Source organism: Chenopodium album, chromosome 1, assembly GCF_948465745.1.
Source record: "Chenopodium album chromosome 1, dcCheAlbu1.1, whole genome shotgun sequence".
Classification (NCBI taxonomy): Eukaryota; Viridiplantae; Streptophyta; class Magnoliopsida; order Caryophyllales; family Amaranthaceae; genus Chenopodium; species Chenopodium album.
The window spans coordinates 67352238-67374282 of record NC_137834.1 but is presented as its reverse complement, the minus strand read 5'-3'; the positions used below and the strand labels follow the sequence as shown (position 1 = coordinate 67374282).

At 33.4% G+C, this 22045-nt stretch overlaps 2 protein-coding genes and 1 long non-coding RNA gene across 3 annotated transcripts; 2 read left to right on the top strand and 1 right to left on the bottom strand.

Annotated features, from left to right (window-relative positions):
* Positions 1-501: 501 nt before the first annotated feature.
* On the bottom strand, positions 502-1963 carry LOC145598271 (uncharacterized). Its single transcript, XM_081654640.1, has one exon. The coding sequence runs from the start codon at positions 1905-1907 to the stop codon at positions 618-620; it is 1290 nt and encodes a 429-aa protein (XP_081510766.1). The 5' UTR covers positions 1908-1963; the 3' UTR covers positions 502-617.
* Positions 1964-11207: 9244 nt separating this feature from the next.
* On the top strand, positions 11208-14767 carry LOC145634708 (uncharacterized). Its single transcript, XM_081686108.1, has 6 exons — positions 11208-12083; positions 12177-12927; positions 13024-13573; positions 13721-14020; positions 14096-14207; positions 14291-14767. The coding sequence occupies exons 1-6, from the start codon at positions 11208-11210 to the stop codon at positions 14765-14767; spliced, it is 3066 nt and encodes a 1021-aa protein (XP_081542234.1).
* Positions 14768-17366: 2599 nt separating this feature from the next.
* LOC145598210 (uncharacterized) lies at positions 17367-18316 on the top strand. The gene is made up of 4 exons (XR_014103518.1): positions 17367-17600; positions 17723-17793; positions 18018-18041; positions 18233-18316. It is a non-coding gene; the product is annotated as an uncharacterized LOC145598210 (long non-coding RNA).
* Positions 18317-22045: the final 3729 nt, after the last annotated feature.

The window sequence follows — 22045 nt, the reverse complement described above, 5'->3', positions numbered from 1 at the left end:
GATACTACATTAGTACCATTAAAATCTACCTAGCTAGTACATAAAAGTGATAAAACTCTATTTATACTACAACAAAATATCATGACATATATATGCCATCAGAGGATATTATAATAACACTAGTCTATTACACTATTTAATTGTACTATTTATTCACTTAATGGTATCACATATATATATATATATATATATATATATATATATATATATATATATATATATATATATATATATATATATATATATATATATATATATATATATATAATAACATAAGAAATACTTTGTATGTAATTTGATCACATGTTTAGTAAATGAATAAAACATCAAGCAAGGAACATAAGGAGTACATCAAATGTGTAATATATAGAGAATTTGGGTACCCAATTCAGGAGGTTTTGATATTTGAAGATCACAATTATTTACACAACACTTGAATCAAATGACAAAAAATGAATGGGAAGAAAGGCTGTCATTTAAGGCTTCACGTTGGCACTGTCCTTGTTAAACCACAAAACTAGTAAAAATGAGTATTAAATTTCATATACAAACACGCTCACTCGTGGGCATGCATCAAGCAATGAGTCGACTATACATAGAAAAATACTAAAAATGTTTCATTTCTTTTTCTTTCTATCTTTGGTACCATTATTACAAAATAATGAACCAAAACTAAACAAATCTATACTTACTCTAGGAATGTATGGAGTTGGAAGATTTAACACTGGATTAATCCTCAAATTATTGTTATAATTATTACCATAACCATAACTATTTCTACTAATATTATCCTTTACCTTTCCCTTTTGAGATGATTTACCATTGCCTACATTTTGTTGTTGTTGTTTGAGTGATTGTTGCTTCTTCAACTTATTTGGTGCAGAACCAGTTGAATTACTCCTTCTAAACAAACCCGAATCCGATTTCGAAAAATAATGATCACTTGTTGAATGACTTCTCCTCAACATTTTAGTCGACCCAATTAACACTTTGTTGTTACTAGTAGAAACATTACCATTATCAGAACAATTACTCAAACTGTTGTTTCTGCTAAATTTCCTCAACAACTTTGAATGAAAATTACTGGGTTTTTCTTCTTCTACTATCTTTTCCAAAAATTTGCCTGTTGATCCACTTCTAGACAATATTTTCCATGACCCAATTAACCCTTTTCTCTGATTTCTATCACAGTTCAAGCTACTACTTCTCCTGAATTTCCAAAACGATTTCGCCGCAACTGCAGCATTGTTAACTTCCTCCTCTTCTTCTTCTATACTGTCTTCTAAGAACTCTTTTAAACTCTTTTTCCCCGTATCCGTAATCGTCGCAGACTGAAGATCCAAACAGGGTATTACTGGTACTCTTTCTACAACTGCTTCAGATTTTTTAACCTCTTCTTCATTTCTTAAGCAAGTAGGAATGATTTTTCCGTCAGAGAAAAGTTCATCTGCTGACGAAGACTGAAATGTGATACTCGTATCGACATTGAAAGCAAAATCGAAAGCTGAATCGACAAAGGAGCGATCCAGCTTACAGGAATAGTCGTTGATATTGGCACTACTTGTATCGTTCTCATCCAGATCTCGAGAAAATGAAAGTCTGGGACTAATCATGCCAACGAAATTCTCGGAGAACACATCTACAGCCATTGTTGATGATGAGTATGATATGGAAGAGGGAGAAAGGAATAAAAGGGTAGAAGAGAGAGAATGATAGATAATTGATTGAAGAAAGATTAATAATGAGGTTATGTTATTGAGTTGATTATTATTGAGGCTATTATTGAAGATGTGTATTTGAAGCATTGGAGGGAATATTAAGGTTACAAGAGTGAAAACAATCACTATCAAGAAAAAGACATAGGGAAAAAAATATTTAATGGTGTAACAGCACAGTTTTCTTTTCATTTTTTGTCCTGATTAATTAAGAAATTAAAATAAAATGAGCCGCCCGTAAATTTAAAAAAATAAAATGCTTACATCCAACTAGATATGTTTATGGTTTTGTATATAGTCTACTCTTATTGAAAATATAGAAAAAGAGTAAGGGGGAATGTATATGATTAAGATTTTGGTTGATGAAGTTAGAGTTCTACATGTTGTTATATGGTACCGAGTATTAATTAAATGATATTCTTACGAATAAAAGACGTTTTATGCTGAGTATTTTTTTTTATTTAGATTCAGTTTTAACATTATAATTACGAGGTGTATTAGAGATTATTTTTTAAAATGTATATAATCCTTATTATATTATGTAACTATTACAAAATTATATTATGATATTCCGTAAGTCCTAACAAATTTTTTATTTTCCATATTGTAAGCTTATAGATTAATCCCATGCGTTGCACGGTTTAAATAGATTTTACTATTTGTTTAGAATTGTTGTCAATATTCTTTATTTGAAAAAGTGTAATTAATAATCTTATTTATTAATTTTGATAGAAATATTGTAATTTAGAACTTAAGGAAAAAAATAGAGAAAAAAATGATAATGTCAAAAATAGTTTTGGCGGAAAAAAATTTCATAAGAAATTGACAAGTGTCCATTAATGATGTCAGCATGTTTTGTTTTAGTAATAGTTAATAGATATGTTTGATAAATGGATAAGAATGCAACAAAAGAGTTTCACATAATTTAATATTTAAGTTCTTAAGGCCTTAAGGGTTAACATAAGTTCAAACACGACAAATGCATAAATAAAAACTAACATCTAGAAAAGGGTTAAAAAAGTTAATAAAATATCCTACTTAAATTTACAGTTAAAAAATTTTCAATTAAGTTTAAATAAATTTCGATAAGTTAAAACTGGATGAATTGAATCACGAGTGGTTGAGACGAGTAATTATTATTAGAAGAATAGAAGTGGTAAAAACTCGTTGCATAATAAGAGTGGGTAAAAATGAAAGATGTAATGATAATTGGCATGAATTAAAGTGAGTAGGAATAGGGATTGGTTGCACCGAAAGGCTAGAAAAGAGAAGGAATTTGGTAAGGGAGTAATCTTTTTGTTACTTTCTGCTTTAATTTAACAAAGAAGAGCAAAGAGATAAATGCGAGGAATTTACGGTTTCGTGTTTTTAATAGGACACAGAAGAAAGGCTATATATGGCCGTCAAAATAACGATGATTGTGGCTGCTTTTCTGGGTAAAGTCTAGAACTTGGTTGCATTATGTTTTTGCCATTTGGTCAAACTTATTCATCAAAATACTAACCAAAGTTGCTCTCTTTATGTTTTATCACCTCTTTTTCTCCCTCCTATCATACTAGTACTCAATTGGAATTGGTTTCAAATTTAAGTAAAGGTATTGTTCTCTTTTAACTTACAAATTAAGTTGGTTAAGATCGTTTGTTTGTTTGAGAGTGAGAAATAGTTCAAGTGGTTAGAGCTTTTTTTTCGGTTTCAAGATATCATGGGATCGATTCCCACCTCCGTCCTTGTGGCTCTCTAACAAAAAAAAATAAATAAATAGAATTCTATTGTTAAGTCTACTTTCCAAAGACAACAAAAACACAAAGTATTGAATGAGTCGATCTGTTTGATTGTGAGTACACAATCCAAAAAGTTGGAAATTTATATGTATGATATGTCCAAAACTTTTATCTAAATTTTAAAAGTTGAGATGTTGAAATTATATTATCATGGAATGTTCAATACTTCATAACACTTGTATCTGTCTCATTGTGAGTTCGAACTCACATACTATCTTCTCAAAATAACTAGGATAAGTTGGACGGTGGTTAAAATCTAGTTTTGTTGGTGAAATTTTGAGAATTGATACTTAAAATTCGTACAAATATAAGGGTTCAAATCATGTTTGCATCATTTTCCCGTTGTGATTTTCTACACACCAAAAACAAATAAAGTTAAAATATACTTCCTCCGTTCTATTAATATTGCAACAATGGACTTTTTGCACTATTCATCACTCTTGTTTGACCATATAATATGAGTTATACGTTAAGCAAAATATAGTCAAGTGGGATCTTATTGGATTCGTCTCATAAAATACTTTCACAATATCAACTTTTTATAATTTTTACTCTTACACAATTATAGATATTTAACATATAAAAGGTGTTTCGGAATGCGTAATTTCCTCCTTGTTGCAATATTAACAGAGGAGGAAGTATTGATGTAAATTTAGAGATTATTATCCAAACTATTGCTGACATAATCTAAATGTTGTTGATACACCACCCCTTAGTGAAAATAACTACGGCCTAAATATCTGAAATAACCTCATCACTACCTTTTCAATTTGCCTATTTAACCATTGTTTTTTTCTCTAATGAAACAAAGGGAGTTTTTCTTTTAATCATGTACTTGTACCTTGTAAAGACACAAACAATAATTCAATCTAAGGGCCTGTTCTCTTACTTTGAAATTCAGTTCAGTTCAGCTCGATCAGTTCAGTTCAGCTCATAATTTTCTTCTCTTATGAAATGTTCATTTCAGTTCAGTTCATTTCAGTTCAGTTCAGTCCAGTCAATGAGAACAAGCCCTAAGTTGCACTTATAAGGTACAACTATTTATACGGTGAAAATACTCAATGCAAGAAGACATCATTTTATTAATAAAATGATAAGTTTTTTATTAGAAACATTCAACGTATCATGGATATGGCTACCTGATCCACTTACAAGATTAAATAAAACCAAAAACTATCTATTTAATTTATTCAATTGATTGATTCAACCTTCAATTGGTTATATATCTTGCCAATGTTAAATAATTCTAAATTCTAGTCATTTTCATTATTATTAATATTGTATATATGTGAGTGCATGTCTTCATTAATTAATTCTACTAGAAAATCAATGGCTCAAGACCCAAACAATCTTGCAACCAAAAGAAAACAAAGATAATACGACATTATTAGTTTATTACATTTGCATTTTCTAATCATAACCATTAGAGGATTTTAGAGCATAGATAGCTCTACATCAATTTCATCAAGTTGCATCAAAGAACATAACATTATTTTATATTCCAAATTAATGGGGATTAATCAACAAATTGGTTAAATGAATAAGAAGTGGCAATAATATGGCGAACATCAAGAATCTAGTCAACTAGCATATAAATTGAGGAAAAAGCCATAAAAAAATAAGAAGACGACCCTACATTATCACACACATACAGTTAGTTAAAACAAACCATCACAATCATATTTTATTTTTATTATCAGTCTTGCCTCATGCAGTATATATACAGTTTACTGACAATTAGAATTATATAAAGTTTATAAGATCTATAACAACAACATTTCCACGTGGAATTTACACTAACATAAGGGCTCCATTTACATAGGTTCAAGTTCATCTCTTCCCTGGCATATTTTGTTCCTTGTCAATTTGCCATAACATAAATAACGTGACTACTGCCTTGGTAGGGTGCATAAATGACCCTTTTCCTATAGCATTTTAATGATGTATGGGGGACATATGTCTGCTAGTTTTATCACTCCTGTCACTCCTAGTCTCCAAAGGATTTATTATTGTTCCTAAATTTCAACACGTATATCGAGAAGCTGAGATATAGGGCGTGCCGCGAGTCGTTTATATGTTACATTCGAGTGTAACTTTAATCTTCCTCTGAGTGTATTTACTAGCATTTTTGTAAATAAAGATATATTATCGTGGTAGAAAAGTACTTTTGCGTCCAATTTTATAGATCTAGCTTGAAATGAATGAAAATAATAGGAGAATATGGTGTAACATGTTTAATTAGGGTAGACCAAGTTAAAAAAACAAACAATTAAATTAACAAAAACTAACGACTGTACCATAGGGAGGCGAACGATCTACACTGCTAGTGTAGAAATTAGACTATTTTCGGTCTAAACGGCCAAAAAGTTTAGAAAATCCTAGAAGAGAGGAAAAGAGGAGGAAAGAGTATCAAAGCAAAGTGTTTATAAATGGAGGTTGCTCGTGAAATAAAATCCTTAAGCAATTGATATATGTGTAGCCAAAAAGATTGGAAAATTTTTGTTCCAAATTCATCTGATTTCGAATTCTTGTAAGGGTTCATCACAAAAATTCAGTTCATTTTAGCTCCAATCAGTTCAGTTCAGTGCAACTCTTAATTTCCTTCTCTCATAAAATATTCATTTTAGCTCAGTTTAGTTCAGTTCAGTTTCAATCAGTTCAGCTCAGTTCAATAAATGTGAACATGCCCTTATATGAGTTACATCCTTATGTTAAAATATTCAACTTATGAGAGATCCTTTTTTTTTTTAAAATTAATTTCTTCATTTGTTACTTGGTCTGTAAAGACTTACATGAGCTACATCGTTATGTTGAAATAATTGGTTCAACTTATGAGAGATCTTTGTTTCTATTTCAGTTGTGAGTGTTTGAATCTATTTTATATATATTTTTTTTGGTGTTTTATCCGCTTCATCCTTTGGGCTAATCCGGATTCGAGGATCAGTTGTGGGTGGTTAGGTTTCAATCCCCTCCCGATTGTTATTGAGGGGGATCGAACACGGGTCCTCCCTACCAAGTTTTTTAATCTTCTTGCTTGTCATTGAATTAGGCATTGGGATCAGCAGATTTTTTTTCCCCACCTGTTTCACCTTTTGGGCTAATCTAAATTCCGGAATCAGTTTTGGATGGTTAGCTTTCATTCCCCACCCAATAATTGTTGTGGGAGATCAAAGGGTTCTCCCTATCAAATATATTCTCAGTCACCGTACCACTCCACCAACAGCCAATTGGTTAGTGTGGAAATTGTATTACTTGAAATCCCCCCCCCCCCCAACACCTAACAATTTGTAATGTGAGCCTTTTATCTTCTTGTGTCGGCTAATTCAATTTTTGTTGCTAAGACTCCCCAGGCCCCAACTTCTATTTATAGTAGCTAGGACTGAAGGAGTCTTTCCCCATTGATGGATCATTCTATTTATATGGATTAATAGTATCAAGTTGAACGGTTGGGCACATCACACTTTGAGGGTGTTTGGCAATTGCTTTTTACCTAGCTTTTGGCTTTTTAGTTTGGTCAAATAGCTATAAAATGTATGATTGTTGCCTTTTAGTTGACTTTTAAACTGACTTTTTGGCTAAAAGACAGTAGGAGTAGCTTTTTAGATTGACTTTTGGCTTGTTGGCTCACTTTTTCACTAATAAATATAGCTAACCGCTACAGCTAATATTGCCAAACACTTTTGTAAATAGTTGTTTAAACAACTAAGGGTCTATTCCCATACGTTTATTTTCAGTTCAGTTTAGCTCCTAATTTCCTTCTCTTATAAAATATTTAGTTCAGTAAGTTAAGTTAAGTTCAGTTCAACTGAGTTCAGTCAATGAGAACAGACCCTAAGTTAAAAAGTCAATCCATACACCTAACACTTCCAGTTGGTCAAACAAGCTAAGCAAACCAGCCAACAACCAAAAGTCAACCGCTGATTGCCAAACAACCTCATTCTCAAAAGTTGCTTGATATTTTGTTCATTAGACAGAATCTTTTTGTTATTCCCATTTTTCTCCTACACTGTACCATATTGTATTTATGTTTTAGTTCTTGATAGCTTTGTTAGATTCAAAAGGACCTGTTTTCAAAAAAAAAAAAAAAAAACCCCTTAAATCGAACTAAGCAATTTTTTTTAAATATTTAATATGCCAATTATTTCTACGGCATTTGACAGCAAATTCAATTAGTCTTATGTTAAAAATTCGAATGAATTTAGATTGTGAATAAATATTTAATATGCCAATTATCATCCATGTACTAATTAGGTACGAGTAACAACTTTCAAAGTAATGATTTTTGATTTTTTTTTTTTTTTTCACAACATTAGTATCACTTCGATACACAACCTCAAGTACTAGACGAAATGACGAGTCTAAATCGATACATTTTGAGTGTTCCTATTTATTCTTTACATTTAGGATTTTTCTATTTTAAGACATAAAATTTGAACTACATTACCCTTGCTTTATTATTATTATTTTTTAATTATTTCATATTGCCCTCAATTTTGCATGTGATAGTATATCTTTTCCAATTTTATATTGGATGAGTACTAATTTCAATGTTCATTACTCTCTTGTCCCTTAATACAAAACCTCTTTTGGTTTTTGCGCGAGAATTAAGAAATAAAGTTGTAAATTCTGTAAAACTAATGATTAAAAGTACATAAGTGTTGGGAATTAATGTTAACAGTACAAACAAGTAAAGGAAAAAAATGAAAAATTTTTGGCCTCAAGTAAGTAGAATCCAAGATTGGTCTCTAGTAAGGTCATTTTTCGTAATTTAAAAAAAAATACCTTATCTGTAAGTACCAACGAGATATATAGCCAATACCTTCCTTAGTAGTCGAAATACCATCATACAACACGTTGGTATCACATAGTACTGCGGTTGGTATCATATTTAACAAATATTGTTGTTGGTATAAGTTGATATATTGTTGGTATCCTAACTAGAGTTTTGTTGGTATCTAGCTGCGTTCGATTGGTATCAGAGCCATACGATTAAAAGTTAAACTAAGTTGTTAATTTAATTAATAATTAAGTAAAACTGGAGAATACTAGGCCTTCTACAAAGTGTAAGAAACCTTATTTTAAGCGTTATTATCATATTCCTTAAAATACTAGTAATTTTGGCCCAGTACTTAACTATATACACTACTACAAAAAGAGTGATTTTTGGACGCAATTGGTTCGACGCTGTTGAAGGGGCGTCAGTCTATAATTTTTGGTTCCGTCTTTTTGCGACGCTTTTTGTAGTAGAAAATTTTCTCGACACTTAAAAGCATCGAGAAACTCACATGCTATGCACGTGAGTAAGGTTGCCCGCAATTTTGAATTTTTTTAATGAAATAATTAGCGGGTTTGTGTTTCACCCTCAGTCGAAATAGGTTCCCAATTAAACTGCCCATCTATTCTGCTCTCCTCTAAACTTGGACTCCATCATCACTTTCATCAGTGACAAAAAAAATCTCAAATTTTAGGGGTTTTGTGGCTCGTCAGTTTCTGGGTTAATTTCGGGGTTTGGCTTGCTAAATTTCAAGGAATTTGGGGTTTTGTGGCTCGCCAGTTTCATAAATTTGAGGTATTAATTTACAATTTGCTGAACAATATTTTTGCTAGGTATGTATCTCTACCGTTTTTGGCACCTAATATATCACAATTCTCTAAATTTTTGTTAAAATTGGGAATTATTTGTTTGCATGTCTTCGATTTTGCGTTGGTGATGAAGAACAAGAACCAATCTCTTTTTGCGAGGTAATTTTTTTGCCCTTACTTAGATAAATTAATTTCTTTCTATGTTGTTTTTTTTTCGTGAATTCTGTTTTTAAATCCAAGTTTTCATGTTTTTTTTTTCAAATTGTTTTTTGGTTTTTGTTATGATTTTTATGGCGTTTTAGGGTTTTAGTTTGGAATGTTATGGGTTTTTTATATGAATATTATTATAGGCTTTGAATTTTCTGGTTTTTGATATGAATTTTGTAGGCTTTGAAGTTTATGGGTTTTAGTTTGTAGGCTTTGAATTTTATGGGTTCTTGATGATACCTGTAAAACAAACAATTGCTTCTGGTTCATCAATATGGAAAGGAAAATTCAAAACTTATTTTAATGATTGAGAGAGAGAAAAAGAGATGAAGACTTTCGTTTTCTTATGATATTGATGTAGAAATATTTATATCAAATGTAAAAAAATTAAACGAAAAGAAATATATGGTGAAATATTTATTCAAAATCATTAAAGAAAAAATAAAGTTTTTATGTGATTCACCTGGAGGGGAAGAATTGTGGACCAAAGTTAAAGTTGGTGATGCTTGAATGTGGAAGTGTTCCTAGGACTCATATAGTGTGATGTTTATTTTGGTAACGTTAATGGCATTTGGATTAGGCTGATGCAAATCTGAGTAAGCTATTTTCGATTATGAAACGAAACAAATATCAATTATGAGCCAGCTATGGATAAAGTAGAGAGAGTTATGTTAGTGATTTAATCCTTAATTAACCTTATAATATAGCTTTAAAATTTATTCATTGTTCTCTTTGGCAGTAGTTAGGTTCCGTTCAGTATCACTATCAATTTATTATTTCATCTATTTCTAAATAATTTGATAAATCAAATATGGTTTTTGATATGAATTTTATGGGTTTTTGATACGAGTTTTCTTGTTTTTCTGTGGTGATTTTGTGGCTGATGATTGCATTCTGTCTTCACATGCTCTACTCTTAGAAGCAATAGCCTACTGCCTCCCCTAGCCTAGTTCTCTTTCATCGCCTATATTTTTTTAGCTCTTATTTTGGATCAAGAATCTGAAATATTGACAATTGCTCAGTGATGACAATTGCCTCTTAGAGGTAAAAGTAAGCAATGTATGAATTTACATAATTGACATAAATTTATGTGCAGAAAGCTTACTTCTAAGATGGAACACTGTTAAATAACTTGTCATAAATGATTTGCATTATGTTTAAACAACTCTATGATGTTTGGAGGGAAGCATGAGGCTAAAATTTTTCTTTATAAACAGATATTTCCTTTGATGTTGTTGCAGCTGTAGATTTTCTGGTTGAGAGTTACATTTCGCTTGTGGTTTTAGACAAGCCAAAGTTTATTAAGGTACGATTTTCATTGCATCAAACATCGATATATTCATAATCTTGTCTGATTTTGTTATGGTTGAGTAATTGACAGTGAAAATGCAGTTGTACATCATCCTGAAAGTCTCAATTTTATACATTTTATATTTAGTCTATATATGCAGTCCTAGTAGACTCCTACTGTTGTCTAGCAAAGATAGATTACCAAAATGGATGTGTGTGAGTTAGTTGGATTTGAATAGCTGCATGCCTCGACTTACCTTTTTTTATTCACTATCTACGACACTACATGTAAGGCCGTGGACAATTGTATTAAGGAATTTCAGAATTGTTGCATTTTGTCTTCCTATGAGCTCTCACTCATTCCCTTGCCTAATACTCATGACCTGCTGCTGTATTGGTGCCTTGGTGCCTGTTTCTATTAAAAATCTATGTATATCAAGGGTTTAATGTTGTATATTCAATTAAAGCCGGTGGTTATGAATATAGTGTTGTATACTCTATTTGTAAACTTTTTTTTGTTGTTGCATGTTTCTTTCTAATTTTCTTCTTTCACCCACAACAAGTTTGTAGGCTTGAATTACTTACTGTCATTGTTTTTGTTTGGCAATTAACTATATACTTCTTTGTAGACATGGATACTAGTTGGATTGATTTACCAAGAGGTGATCCTGGTTATTTTAAAGGTTGCATGAAATTCTTGGAACTTGCTAAAGAGACTCTTTTACCAAATACATGGGAAACTAAATGCCCATGTAATAAGTGCAAGTTAAATAAAACGAATTCTGTAGAAGAAGTTGGAGGGCATATTTTATTTTATGGTTTTTATAAAAACTATAGAAATTGGATATTTCATTGTAAAGATGAAGGGAGTAAGACCTATGATCTAAGTGATGATCAAGTGAATGCAGTAGGTCGAGATGATATGGACGGGTTACTAAGAGCAGCTTTTAGATTTAATACACAACAAACCGACAAAACTCAAGATCCATCATTTAATGAACAAAGTATTGAGGATGACAATTCATATGACATGGATGAGGGGTTTACCATTTATCGTGAGGTAGATGATGAGTATCAATCAACTTTCTCAAATGAAGAACAGGCAAAGTATAAAAATCTCATGGAAGCTTCTGAAAAAGGCCTATACGAGGGGTGTACTACTTTTTCGAAACTTTCATTTCTATTGCATTTGTTTCACCTAAAGTGTTTGTTCCATTGGTCTGCAGAGTCATTTAATAAATTACTTGAACTTCTAATTGACGCATTTCCCATTATTAAGGATTTTCCATCGTCCTATTATGAAGGCATGAAGATAATAAATGATTTAGGGTTAGGATATGAGAAAATCCATGCATGCCCAAATGATTGCATGTTATATTGGGGCGAATTCGCAAATAAAAGTGAGTGTCATATATCCAAGACATCAAGGTGGAAAAATGTGAAAGGAAAGGAGGGTGATGTAAATGAAAAAGGAAAAGAAGCATGTAAGAAAGGCGAGGCAGCTAAAGTAATGCGGTACTTTCCCCTTATCCCTAGATTAAAGAGGCTTTACATGTCATCTAAAACTGCAGAGGACATGAGATGACACTTTAATCGTAAGGATGATAAGATTCTACGACACCCTGCTGATGGCGAGGCATGGAAAAAATTTGATGAAAAATATACAGAGTTTGCCGCTGATCCTCGCAGTGTTAGATTAGGCCTAGCGAGTGATGGTTTTAATCCATATCGTCTTATGAACACAAATTATAGTACATGGCCGGTGGTCCTCACTCCTTATAATTTACCACCATGGCTTTGTATGAAACCATCATCCTTTATTCTTTCTATAATTATTCCTGGTAAATTTGGTCCCGGTATGGATATTGATGTGTACTTGCAACCACTAATCCATGAACTGAAATTATTGTGGGAAGGTGTTGATGCTTTTGATTCTTATAGTGGAAGCAACTTCAAACTGCGAGCATCCCTACACTCTACTATTAATGACTTTCCGGCTTATGCTATGCTGTCAAGTTGGAGTACGAAAGGCTACAAAGCTTGTCCTTCTTGCACTCATTCTACTTATTCAGATAGATTTGGTGGCAAAATTATCTACACTGGGTATCGAAAATGGTTGCCTATTGATCACCCATATCGTTCACAAGCTAATTTGTTTGATGGGAAAGAAGAATATGGTATTGCTCCGATTCGTACCAGCGGGACCGAAGTTTTGAAGCAACAAGAAGGGGTAAAGTATGTATATGGGAAGACAAAAAAAAAAGTTCCTAAAAAAAGAGGGAAAAGAGCTGCCAATGAACTTGATGATGATTGCGATCCCGATGGTGATCATATTCTTTGGAAAAAGAAAAGTACATTTTTTGAATTAGAGTATTGGGAGCATAATCCTCTTAGACATAGTTTAGATGTTATGCACATTGAAAAGAATGTGTCCGATATTTTATTAGGAACTCTTTTAGATATGGATAATAGTAGGGATGATGAGAGTGGCAGAGAATCCCTAAAGAATTTGAATATAAAACCTCATCTATGGATCAACCCTCAAGGTTACATCCCGCCGGCTGCATACACCATGTCTAACGAGGAGAAAGAACGATTTTTGAAAGTCTTGAAAAAGATGAAAGTTCCTGATGGATATGGATCTAATTTGCAAAGATGTGTGAATCTAAAGCAACGGAAACTTATTAATATGAAAAGTCACGACCATCATATTCTCATGCAAGATATCCTCCCGGTTGCTTTAAGGGCGTCGAATGCCACAAGAGTTATTGACTTGCTTGAGGAGTTGTCCGACTTTTTTAAAAAGATATGTTCAACTGCTATAGATACAAGAGAATTAGATACCATTCAATCAAAGCTCGTGTTGACTCTTTGCAAGTTTGAAAAAGAATTTTTACCAACATTTTTTACAATCATGGTTCATCTACTAATTCATTTAGTGGAAGAGGTCAGACTAGGCGGACCGGTTCACTATAGATGGATGTATCCTGTTGAAAGGTACTTATTATTATTATTATTATTATTATTATTATTATTATTATTATTATTATTATTATTATTATTATTATTTGTATTATTTATTTTTATATAATAATTTTTCCTATTCTTTCACATTCACATACAAAATCGTTACTATAATTCAAGGTACTTGGCCTTTTTGAAATCTCATGTAAGCAATAAAGCGCAACCGGAAGGATCTATAGCGGAAGGTTACCTTTTGTGGGAGACAATTGCATTTTGTTCGAGATATTTAGAAAGTGTTGAGACTATGTTCAATAAACCTAGAAGGAATGAGGATGGTGTATCAAACATTGACAACTATTTGTATAACTCTGGTGGTCGTGTTGTTGGAAAGAAAGAAAATGTCCGTTTGGATGATAGAAGTTTAAAGCAAGCTCATCGCTATGTTTTACTTCATTCTAATGAACTAACCCCGGTGCTCAAGTAAGTAGCATTATGTGTTTAGTTAAAGCGTCCAATATATACTTGTTACTAACATAAAATTTACAATCTCGATAGTGAGTTCCTACAACTAAAGAGGCAAGAGAATGACGTTGGAGGAAGTCAAGTTGATGAATCTATTGAAAATCAGTGGATAATTGATGAATTTGCAGATTGGTTGCAAAGCCAAGTCATATGCTTTTACATTTAGGGTCTTTTTATTTTCATACTATACAACTTTCTAATTCTAACTTTATTATTCTCGAATTATAGGTCCATAATTTAGATGATAGCACGGTAGATGGAAAGTTAAGAAAAGCCTTAGCCGGTGGCTTGAGTAACCGTGGGAAAAGGATGAAAAGTGTTATTATCAATGGTTACAAATTTGATATTGTGGATCGTGAGCGATTTCGAGTAACTCAGAATTCAGGAATCATGGTGGAAGCAGAGGGTCACGAATATTATGGAAAACTCAAAGAAATTTTGGAATTAGATTATTATGGTTATTATAAGGTTGTATTGTTTCGTTGTGATTGGGTCGATATCCGTAGGGGTATCAAAACAAAACCGAATGGAAGTGTTCGTATCAATTTCTCAAAGTTGATGCACACTGGTCGATTTTTGCGTGATGATCCATTTGTTTTCTCATCTCAAGCAAAACAAGTTTTTTATATTGAGGGTGAGATACAAAAAGGGTGGTGTCATGTTGTGAAAACTAATCCTAGGGACTTGTTTGATATACCTGAATAATTTGTTTACAACTTTTATAATTTATTATAGATTTGAGTTCATAAATTTGGATGGGTGTGTATTTTTATATTTCATTTAGTTATTCTAATTCATCAAAGTTTGTATTTTATTAACTTAATTTCTGTTTTTATGGTACTACGTAGTATTATCGTGTTGGTTTCTTATTGGTCGAATAAGAACTTAAATCAGATCTGAATAACAGAACTGAATTCAGAGCCGAAATTAGAATTGAAATCCAGAACTGAATTCAGATCTGAATTTCAGAACTGAATTCAGAAGTGAATGCAGAGCTGATCTTCAGAACTGAAAATCAAATCTGGAATTCAGTTCCGAATTGCAGCTCTGAACATCAGAACTTGTGTGTGTGTGATTATATTTCAGAGCTTGTGTGTGTGTGAGAGTCATCAGATTTTGTCTTTTTGATCAAATTTATTTCTTGTTATTTCAAATATGATGCATTGATTTTTGTTGTTCTTATTTTGTATTTCAGTTTAGATGTTTAGTTTAGAGGTACATATAGTGTCTTGTTTTTATATCAGTTTTGTCTTAATATATTGTCTTTACTTTCCACTGATATTGTGATGTATAGTTTGTATTTAAGTTTATGTCTTGTCTTTATATCATTTTTTACATACTAATGTAGCTTGTCTTATGGTTTTATCAGGTAAAAGATGACTTATCGAAGCAAGAGAGCAAGGGAAATACTTGCTGCCACAGCTAAGTCAAATGCTACTGAAGTTGTTTCACAACCCACCAAAAAACAAGCTACTAAGTCACCACAGACTGAGGTACTTAAGGATGACAAATGGGGACCTTTTTCTCCACCCAATACCACAACAAAATCTGACCAACAACCACCTAATAGTTTGGGATCCGTTTGGAAAAACCATCCTGGTTCAACATCGAGTTTAGTCAAAGAGGCAACTACATCAGGTTATCATAATAAATACCCAGCAAAAGTCCCACCTAATATCCCACCTAATATTCCACCTAATATTCCACAATCAAGTAGACCAAACTCATCATTGAACTCCCTTTCTACTTCTCATAAACCTCTCGAGCAAGCTGTGAGACGGGGAATTCAGAACCTTGAGACTGGTGCTGTTAAAACTTCAGCAACAGCTCCACAGAATAATCAAGATCGACAAAACAGTGGGAAAGAATTAGAGAAGATCCCGAAACAATCTAAGTCTTTACGACCAAAAGCACTTTCGGATTGGCCTATAGACATAGATTTTGACGACAAGGAGGAGGTTCTAACCATAGGTAAATATTTTTATTAAAGTTGTCTGCTGCTTGTTGTTGTTGTAGTGTGTTTCTGCCTTGTTGCTGCTGCTTGTTGTTGTTGGGGGGGGGGGGGGGTGAAATTCTGAACTAAAGAAATTCTGAACCTTTAATTGTATTTTTCTTGTATTTATGATTTGATAATTAGGTTCCTAATTACAGTTGGTAGTCTTGTATTGTTGCTGCAGCTAAGTAGGACCATTAAAATGTATACATAGAATCAAGTTTTAAAACCGATCAGTGAAGTTTGGAAAAGATTTGGACCAATTTTATTGATGTGGTCCTAAAACTCCTATTATAATCAACATGATCTTGGGTCTTGTTTTCAAAAACTTTGGTCTTTGATTTTGGTATGGAACCTACCCTTTCTATTTTTTTAAAGATCGTTCAATTGCCATTTTCGACTATTACAATAACAAAAATATGTTTTAATCCATTAAAATCTTCATTTGAACGAAGGATGTTTGTTGAAATAAGGTGGACAATAACCTACTGAATTCAGACCTGATTTTTTGGGAGTTTGAATTCAGAACTAAATTGAGAACTGAATCAAGAACTGAATTCAGAACTGAATTCAGAATTGAATCCCCTGCTGCTTGCTCCCCTGATTTGCTCCCCTGCTGCTTGCTGTACTGCTCCCATGCTGCTTGTTGTACTGCTCCCTTGCTGCTTGCTGTCTTGACATGTTATCTTCCATCTTTTGCTGCTATATTTGAGCCTAAAACCATGATATAAAGCTGCTGTGACTAACATAAAGGAAGACCTGCTGTGACTAACATAAAGGAAGACCTGCTGAGATAATGGGAGTGTTGCCAATATAGGCATATAGCTGAGAAAACTAGTGACCACGAAGTAGCTTGCTTTGATGTTCATACAACAAGGTTTCAGCAAATTTATTCTTTGTTTTTGTATCTCTTTCAGTCACACTTACACTTACAGGCAGCAGCTAGCAATGTTATAAACTTCACTACACCAAACAAATATATACACCAAAAAAAAAAAAAAAAATGGAAAATGGAGTAACAAGCACAAGGGTAGCTTTATGGTTTGGAACTTCTGATTTAATATATCTTAATAAGTTTTGTTTTATTGTTTGCTTTAAGGTGCAAAAGTTATTTTAAGATGTTTGGAAAGGTTTCCTTACAAATTACTAGCTCTGAAATTTCCAGAATGTTCAATAGTCTTTTTCTATTTGGTTTGAGGTATAACTAATAATATTACTATTACTTGCTGCTTGCCACTTAATTTGTTTGCTAATCAACTTAAACTGATTATTTCTTTTAACTTAATTTTGTTATTTTATTTAGGTGCCAAGGGTAATACTACATTAGTAAGTGGTATTATTCTGCCAATTGATGTATGGAGTAATAACGGCGTCCAGTACTATGTCGAATTCAATGATTTATGCCAGCCAATTAGGAAGGGTGGACATATTTTGGTTAAATTCATTAGTATGATTGCGAAGATGGAGTCACATTTTCCAGTTGGGGAAAAATATTGGAAAGCAATCGACAAGCATTTTAAAGGGAAAATAATTAAAGACATAAGAGTAAGTATAATCATCCCTAAGACATCCCCTTGTCATTGCCTAAACACACATACTTAGCCGGTCTCTTACTTCTAATAGATTACTTACTGATTTATATTTTTAACTAATTATTTTTACTGAAGGACCGTTTTGTGATTCCTCCTGGTGTGGAATATGACAACCAAGCTCTCAAGCGTGCCAATAAATGTTGGAGGCAGTTCAAATATTCTCTGAAACTGATTCATTACAAGCCACTAGAGAAGAATTTGGATGATATGTGTAATAATGTGCCACATGGAATTACCAGTAGTAACTGGGTTAAGTTGGTAAAATATTGGGATTCGGATTACGGGAAAGTAAGGACAATATTTACCTTATTGTTTACTCTATTAAACGTTATTTAATCTCTAACTAAAAAATCTGAAAATGTGATTGCAGACTATGTCAGAATGCGGTAAAAAGGCACGAGCTTCTCTAAATCAGATTCATACATCTGGCTCTAAAAGTTTTGCAAACCAACAAGCTGATTATGTATGGAATATATATATGTCATTTTATATTTACTTAGGATGTTAGTAAGAGAAAAGCCAAGTTATATGCGTTATATACTATTGTACACATATTTAATGCTTGTTTTGCCTTATTATTTATAGGAAGATGAACATGGACAAAAAATGAGCTTGTTAGCTCTGTGGATTAAAACCCATGCGGGTAAAGACGGAAAATTTCTTCCTGACACACTCACTCAAGATTTTGTGGTATGGTTTTGTGACAGATTTCTGGTATCATTTTGTGTAGATTTTGTGGTGTGATTATGTGTTATTTGTGGTCTTACATTACTCCTAAATTTTGGTATAGGATGATGTTAAAGCTAAGGTTGAAGAGTTGAGGATGGTGCACCCTAAGATGTCTGAACAAGAGCTCGAAGATGAAGCATTTCAGCAAACTATGTATGGCAATGAGATTCCCGATCGTCCGGTGGGTTACGGACAAGGGGTTAAAAAGGGGGACATTTTCGAAGTACGTGGTGTGTTAAGGAAGGAAGGCTATGAAAAAGTTCAAAAGAGGACTATTGTGATGGATAGTGTTAAAGAAGAAGTGAATGCTTTGCACAAAAAAAATGATACATTATCTCAAGAAAATGAAAAGCTGAAAGACGAGGTCGGACACAACAATCTTCTTCTTAAAGCGCTTGTTGGACAATTTTCTCAGATTGTAGGTGCAGTTCGCCAAGGGAATGCATCTCCGGGTCTTCTAAACAAAGCATCTGAATTCTTAGGAAAGGCAAAACATCAGGTAACATTTAGAGCTTGTGTGATTGCTTGCTTGTGATGTGTGTGTGTGTGTGTGTATGTGTGTGCCCTGCTCCCCTGCTGCTTTTGTACTACTTGTCTTAACTTGAGCTTGTGTGAACATCAGAACTTGAGTTGTTGCTCTTATTTCAGAACTGACATCAGAACTTGAATTTCATAACTGAATTCAGAACTGAATCCAGAGCTGAATTCAAGAACTGAACTCAGAACTGAATGCAGAGCTGATCTTCAGAACCAGTTCTGGAATTCAGTTATGAATTACAGCTCTGAAAATCAGTTCTGGAATCCAGTTTTGAATTCAGTTCTTGTTATTTCAACTACTGTAGGGAATAGATTTCAAGCGTTAAACCCCTAGCTTGAACCCCACTATGATCATACACTAAAGTACGGTGGCGTCTGTAGACACCCATTTGTGTCTCCCCAAAACCAAATCCGGTGATGAGTACCTTTCACGTCAAATCATAATCGAATGAAACGAAAGTGTGGAAAGTCTAGTGTTGCGGAAAGTTTTTTATTTCTTTTCTCTTCTCCCTGTTTTTGAAAACTTTATTTTAAGAAAACAGCCAATCCAGTTTGGTTGATCCATGATATGGGTCCAATAGTAGTGTAGTTTGATGGGGCTTGCAAAGACCTTTACAACGATATATTATAAGCCCGATTCCGATGAATATTGAGGAAGTTATGGCCAATTTACTAAACTGGGCCCGGTTTGAGCTTTATGTACGGCCCAATGATCTAGGGGAGGGCCTAATATGATTTATCATTCCTAATGAAATTAGGAATGGTTTTAGTCTTCTAGAATCTTCTAGAAGGTTCTTTTCATTCCTAATTCAATTAGCATTGATAAGTTGACTTTTCAGAGTTTTAATCAAAATCAAATAGCATTTTCGAAGAAATTATATTATTTTATCTTCCAGTACGATAAACTTATCAGATTTTCGAAAACGCGTTGAAATTCAGTTTGGCGTCCAACCCCAGGCCTTGGCGCCTGGAACCAGGCTTGGCGCCAGGCGCTAGCCACTGGTGTCTGGCGCCAGCTAGCCAGGGTTGGCGCCAACCTTATTTCCTGAGCGTCAGACTCTGTTTTGTTAAATTATCTTTTTTGGCTGATTTTCTCTATAAATATCGTATCAAAAACTCCGTTTTTATTCACGAATTCTCATCAACAATTAGTTTTAATTAGCTTTCATCAACAATCATTAATTCTTTAGCATTCTTTCTTTCATCTCTTTCTTACTTTGTTTTTCATACAAAATTCCGCATTTGCAAGACTTAGATACACCTAGCCATATTCGAAGTTGCCTTCGCCCTAGACGTGAAAGAAAGAGGTACGAGGCATCCAAGTAAGTACTTTAATTGATTAATTGATGTTATGATGCTTAGATTGTTATTTTGATTCCTAGTATCATGTCTAGGGTAATTTTAATATTAAGTATGATTAAAAGTACGATGCTTCCTATGTTCTTCCTAATATTTATTCATGTTAGTATCATGTTAGGATTAAAGATTTGATTTTTATTGCTCAGTGACATGCTAGGGTTTGTTATTAATCTTGTTAGTATCATGCCTAGGATCTTGCTATTTTTATTATGCTTTAACATGAACATGATTATGATTATAATTATTATTATTATGATTATTATTATTATTCATGATATTGATTATTTATTATGTTGCTTGATATTTATTTATTGTTATTGCTTGATCACCTTTATTGCATGTTTAAAGGGAATTGGTACTTGCAATCATGCTTAATAAGATAATTAATAATCTTGTTTAGGGTTAATGTGATTATAAATTCAAGTGATCGTCAATAATAGTTTATTTGTGCATTAATATTCAACCAACATAGATTAAACAGGTTTAGGGTTAACCTATTGATTGCATGTTAGTCAAAAAGCGCACATGAATACGAGCAGAATAAAGTAGAGGCCTATTATTAGGGCAGGTTCAATCTCTTTTAGGTTGGATTTGTACCATCATCCCCGAACCCTTATTTGGTTCATGACCTAATGGAGTTGACGATCTCTTGGATCGTTAAGGGGTGTAACCTTCATCCTATGAACGGTTTACAAGTTCCTTAAAAAAAAAACTTGTTGGCGACTCTTTTGCTCTATCTTCTTCCCTTTTGGACGCCACCGTACTTTAGTGTATGATCACAGTGGGGTTCAAGCTAGGGGATTAAGGCTTGAATTATTCCCTACAGTTTTTTGGCGACTTCACTGGGGAGGATTTCTATTTTAATTCCTGAATTTGTTTCGGCAATGATTTCGAATGAGTGGATGAGACTCGAAAAGTTCTAAGTATTTCATGTGCGGAATTTTGATTAACATTATTGTCATATGCATAAAAAGGTTCTCATTGGAAAGACCATCCGTAATGAGTAAAAAATATAGGATTTTACACGTAGAAAATTTGAGAAATGTCTTTCACAACTAGGACTGAAATAACACCACGCGAAACTGGAAGATTTTATCGAGCACAGAAAGCTGCTGAGGCATGTGGGAAGTAGCGTCAGGGGCCAGAGCTTGGCGCCACACTTTTAGCCGTAGCGCCAGACGCCAGTATTGGCGCCAGGCGCTACAGTTAAAAGTTGGCGCCAGTCTCTGTTTGCTGGCGCCAATTTCCCCCAATACCGAGCCGGAAATATGCGTTCTAATTTCGACCGGTTTTTCGTATTGTTTGCTCGATCCTACTTCCTGATTGAATTTTTTTCTCACTTTTCTGAAACCCATATGTGTTCTACATATGGACATAACCCTCTGGGAATTCATGCTCCATCTACCCGATTGAACGCTCCGTGCAACAAAGGGTACATCCGAGATGTTGAATTCACCAAACCATGGAAGCGAGTTTTTTTCTAAAACTCGCGGTGTCCCATCCACTCGCGCCAACCCTTCACGGTTAGGCTTCCGCGCGGTGCAACCGGACAATTAACCATGGACCCTATTTGACTAAACCACATCCCGAACTTTAGAGAACTAGAGCCATGGTTAGGTTGCGAACTCATTGCATCATATTGTGCCTACTTGACTAATTGTGCATTATTTGTTGTGCATATATATTCTATGTTTCTCTTAACCGTTTGTTGACTTGTGTTGAGACTAAATAAATTAATGACTTAAAGAACTTTGCCTAATTAATTAATTAATT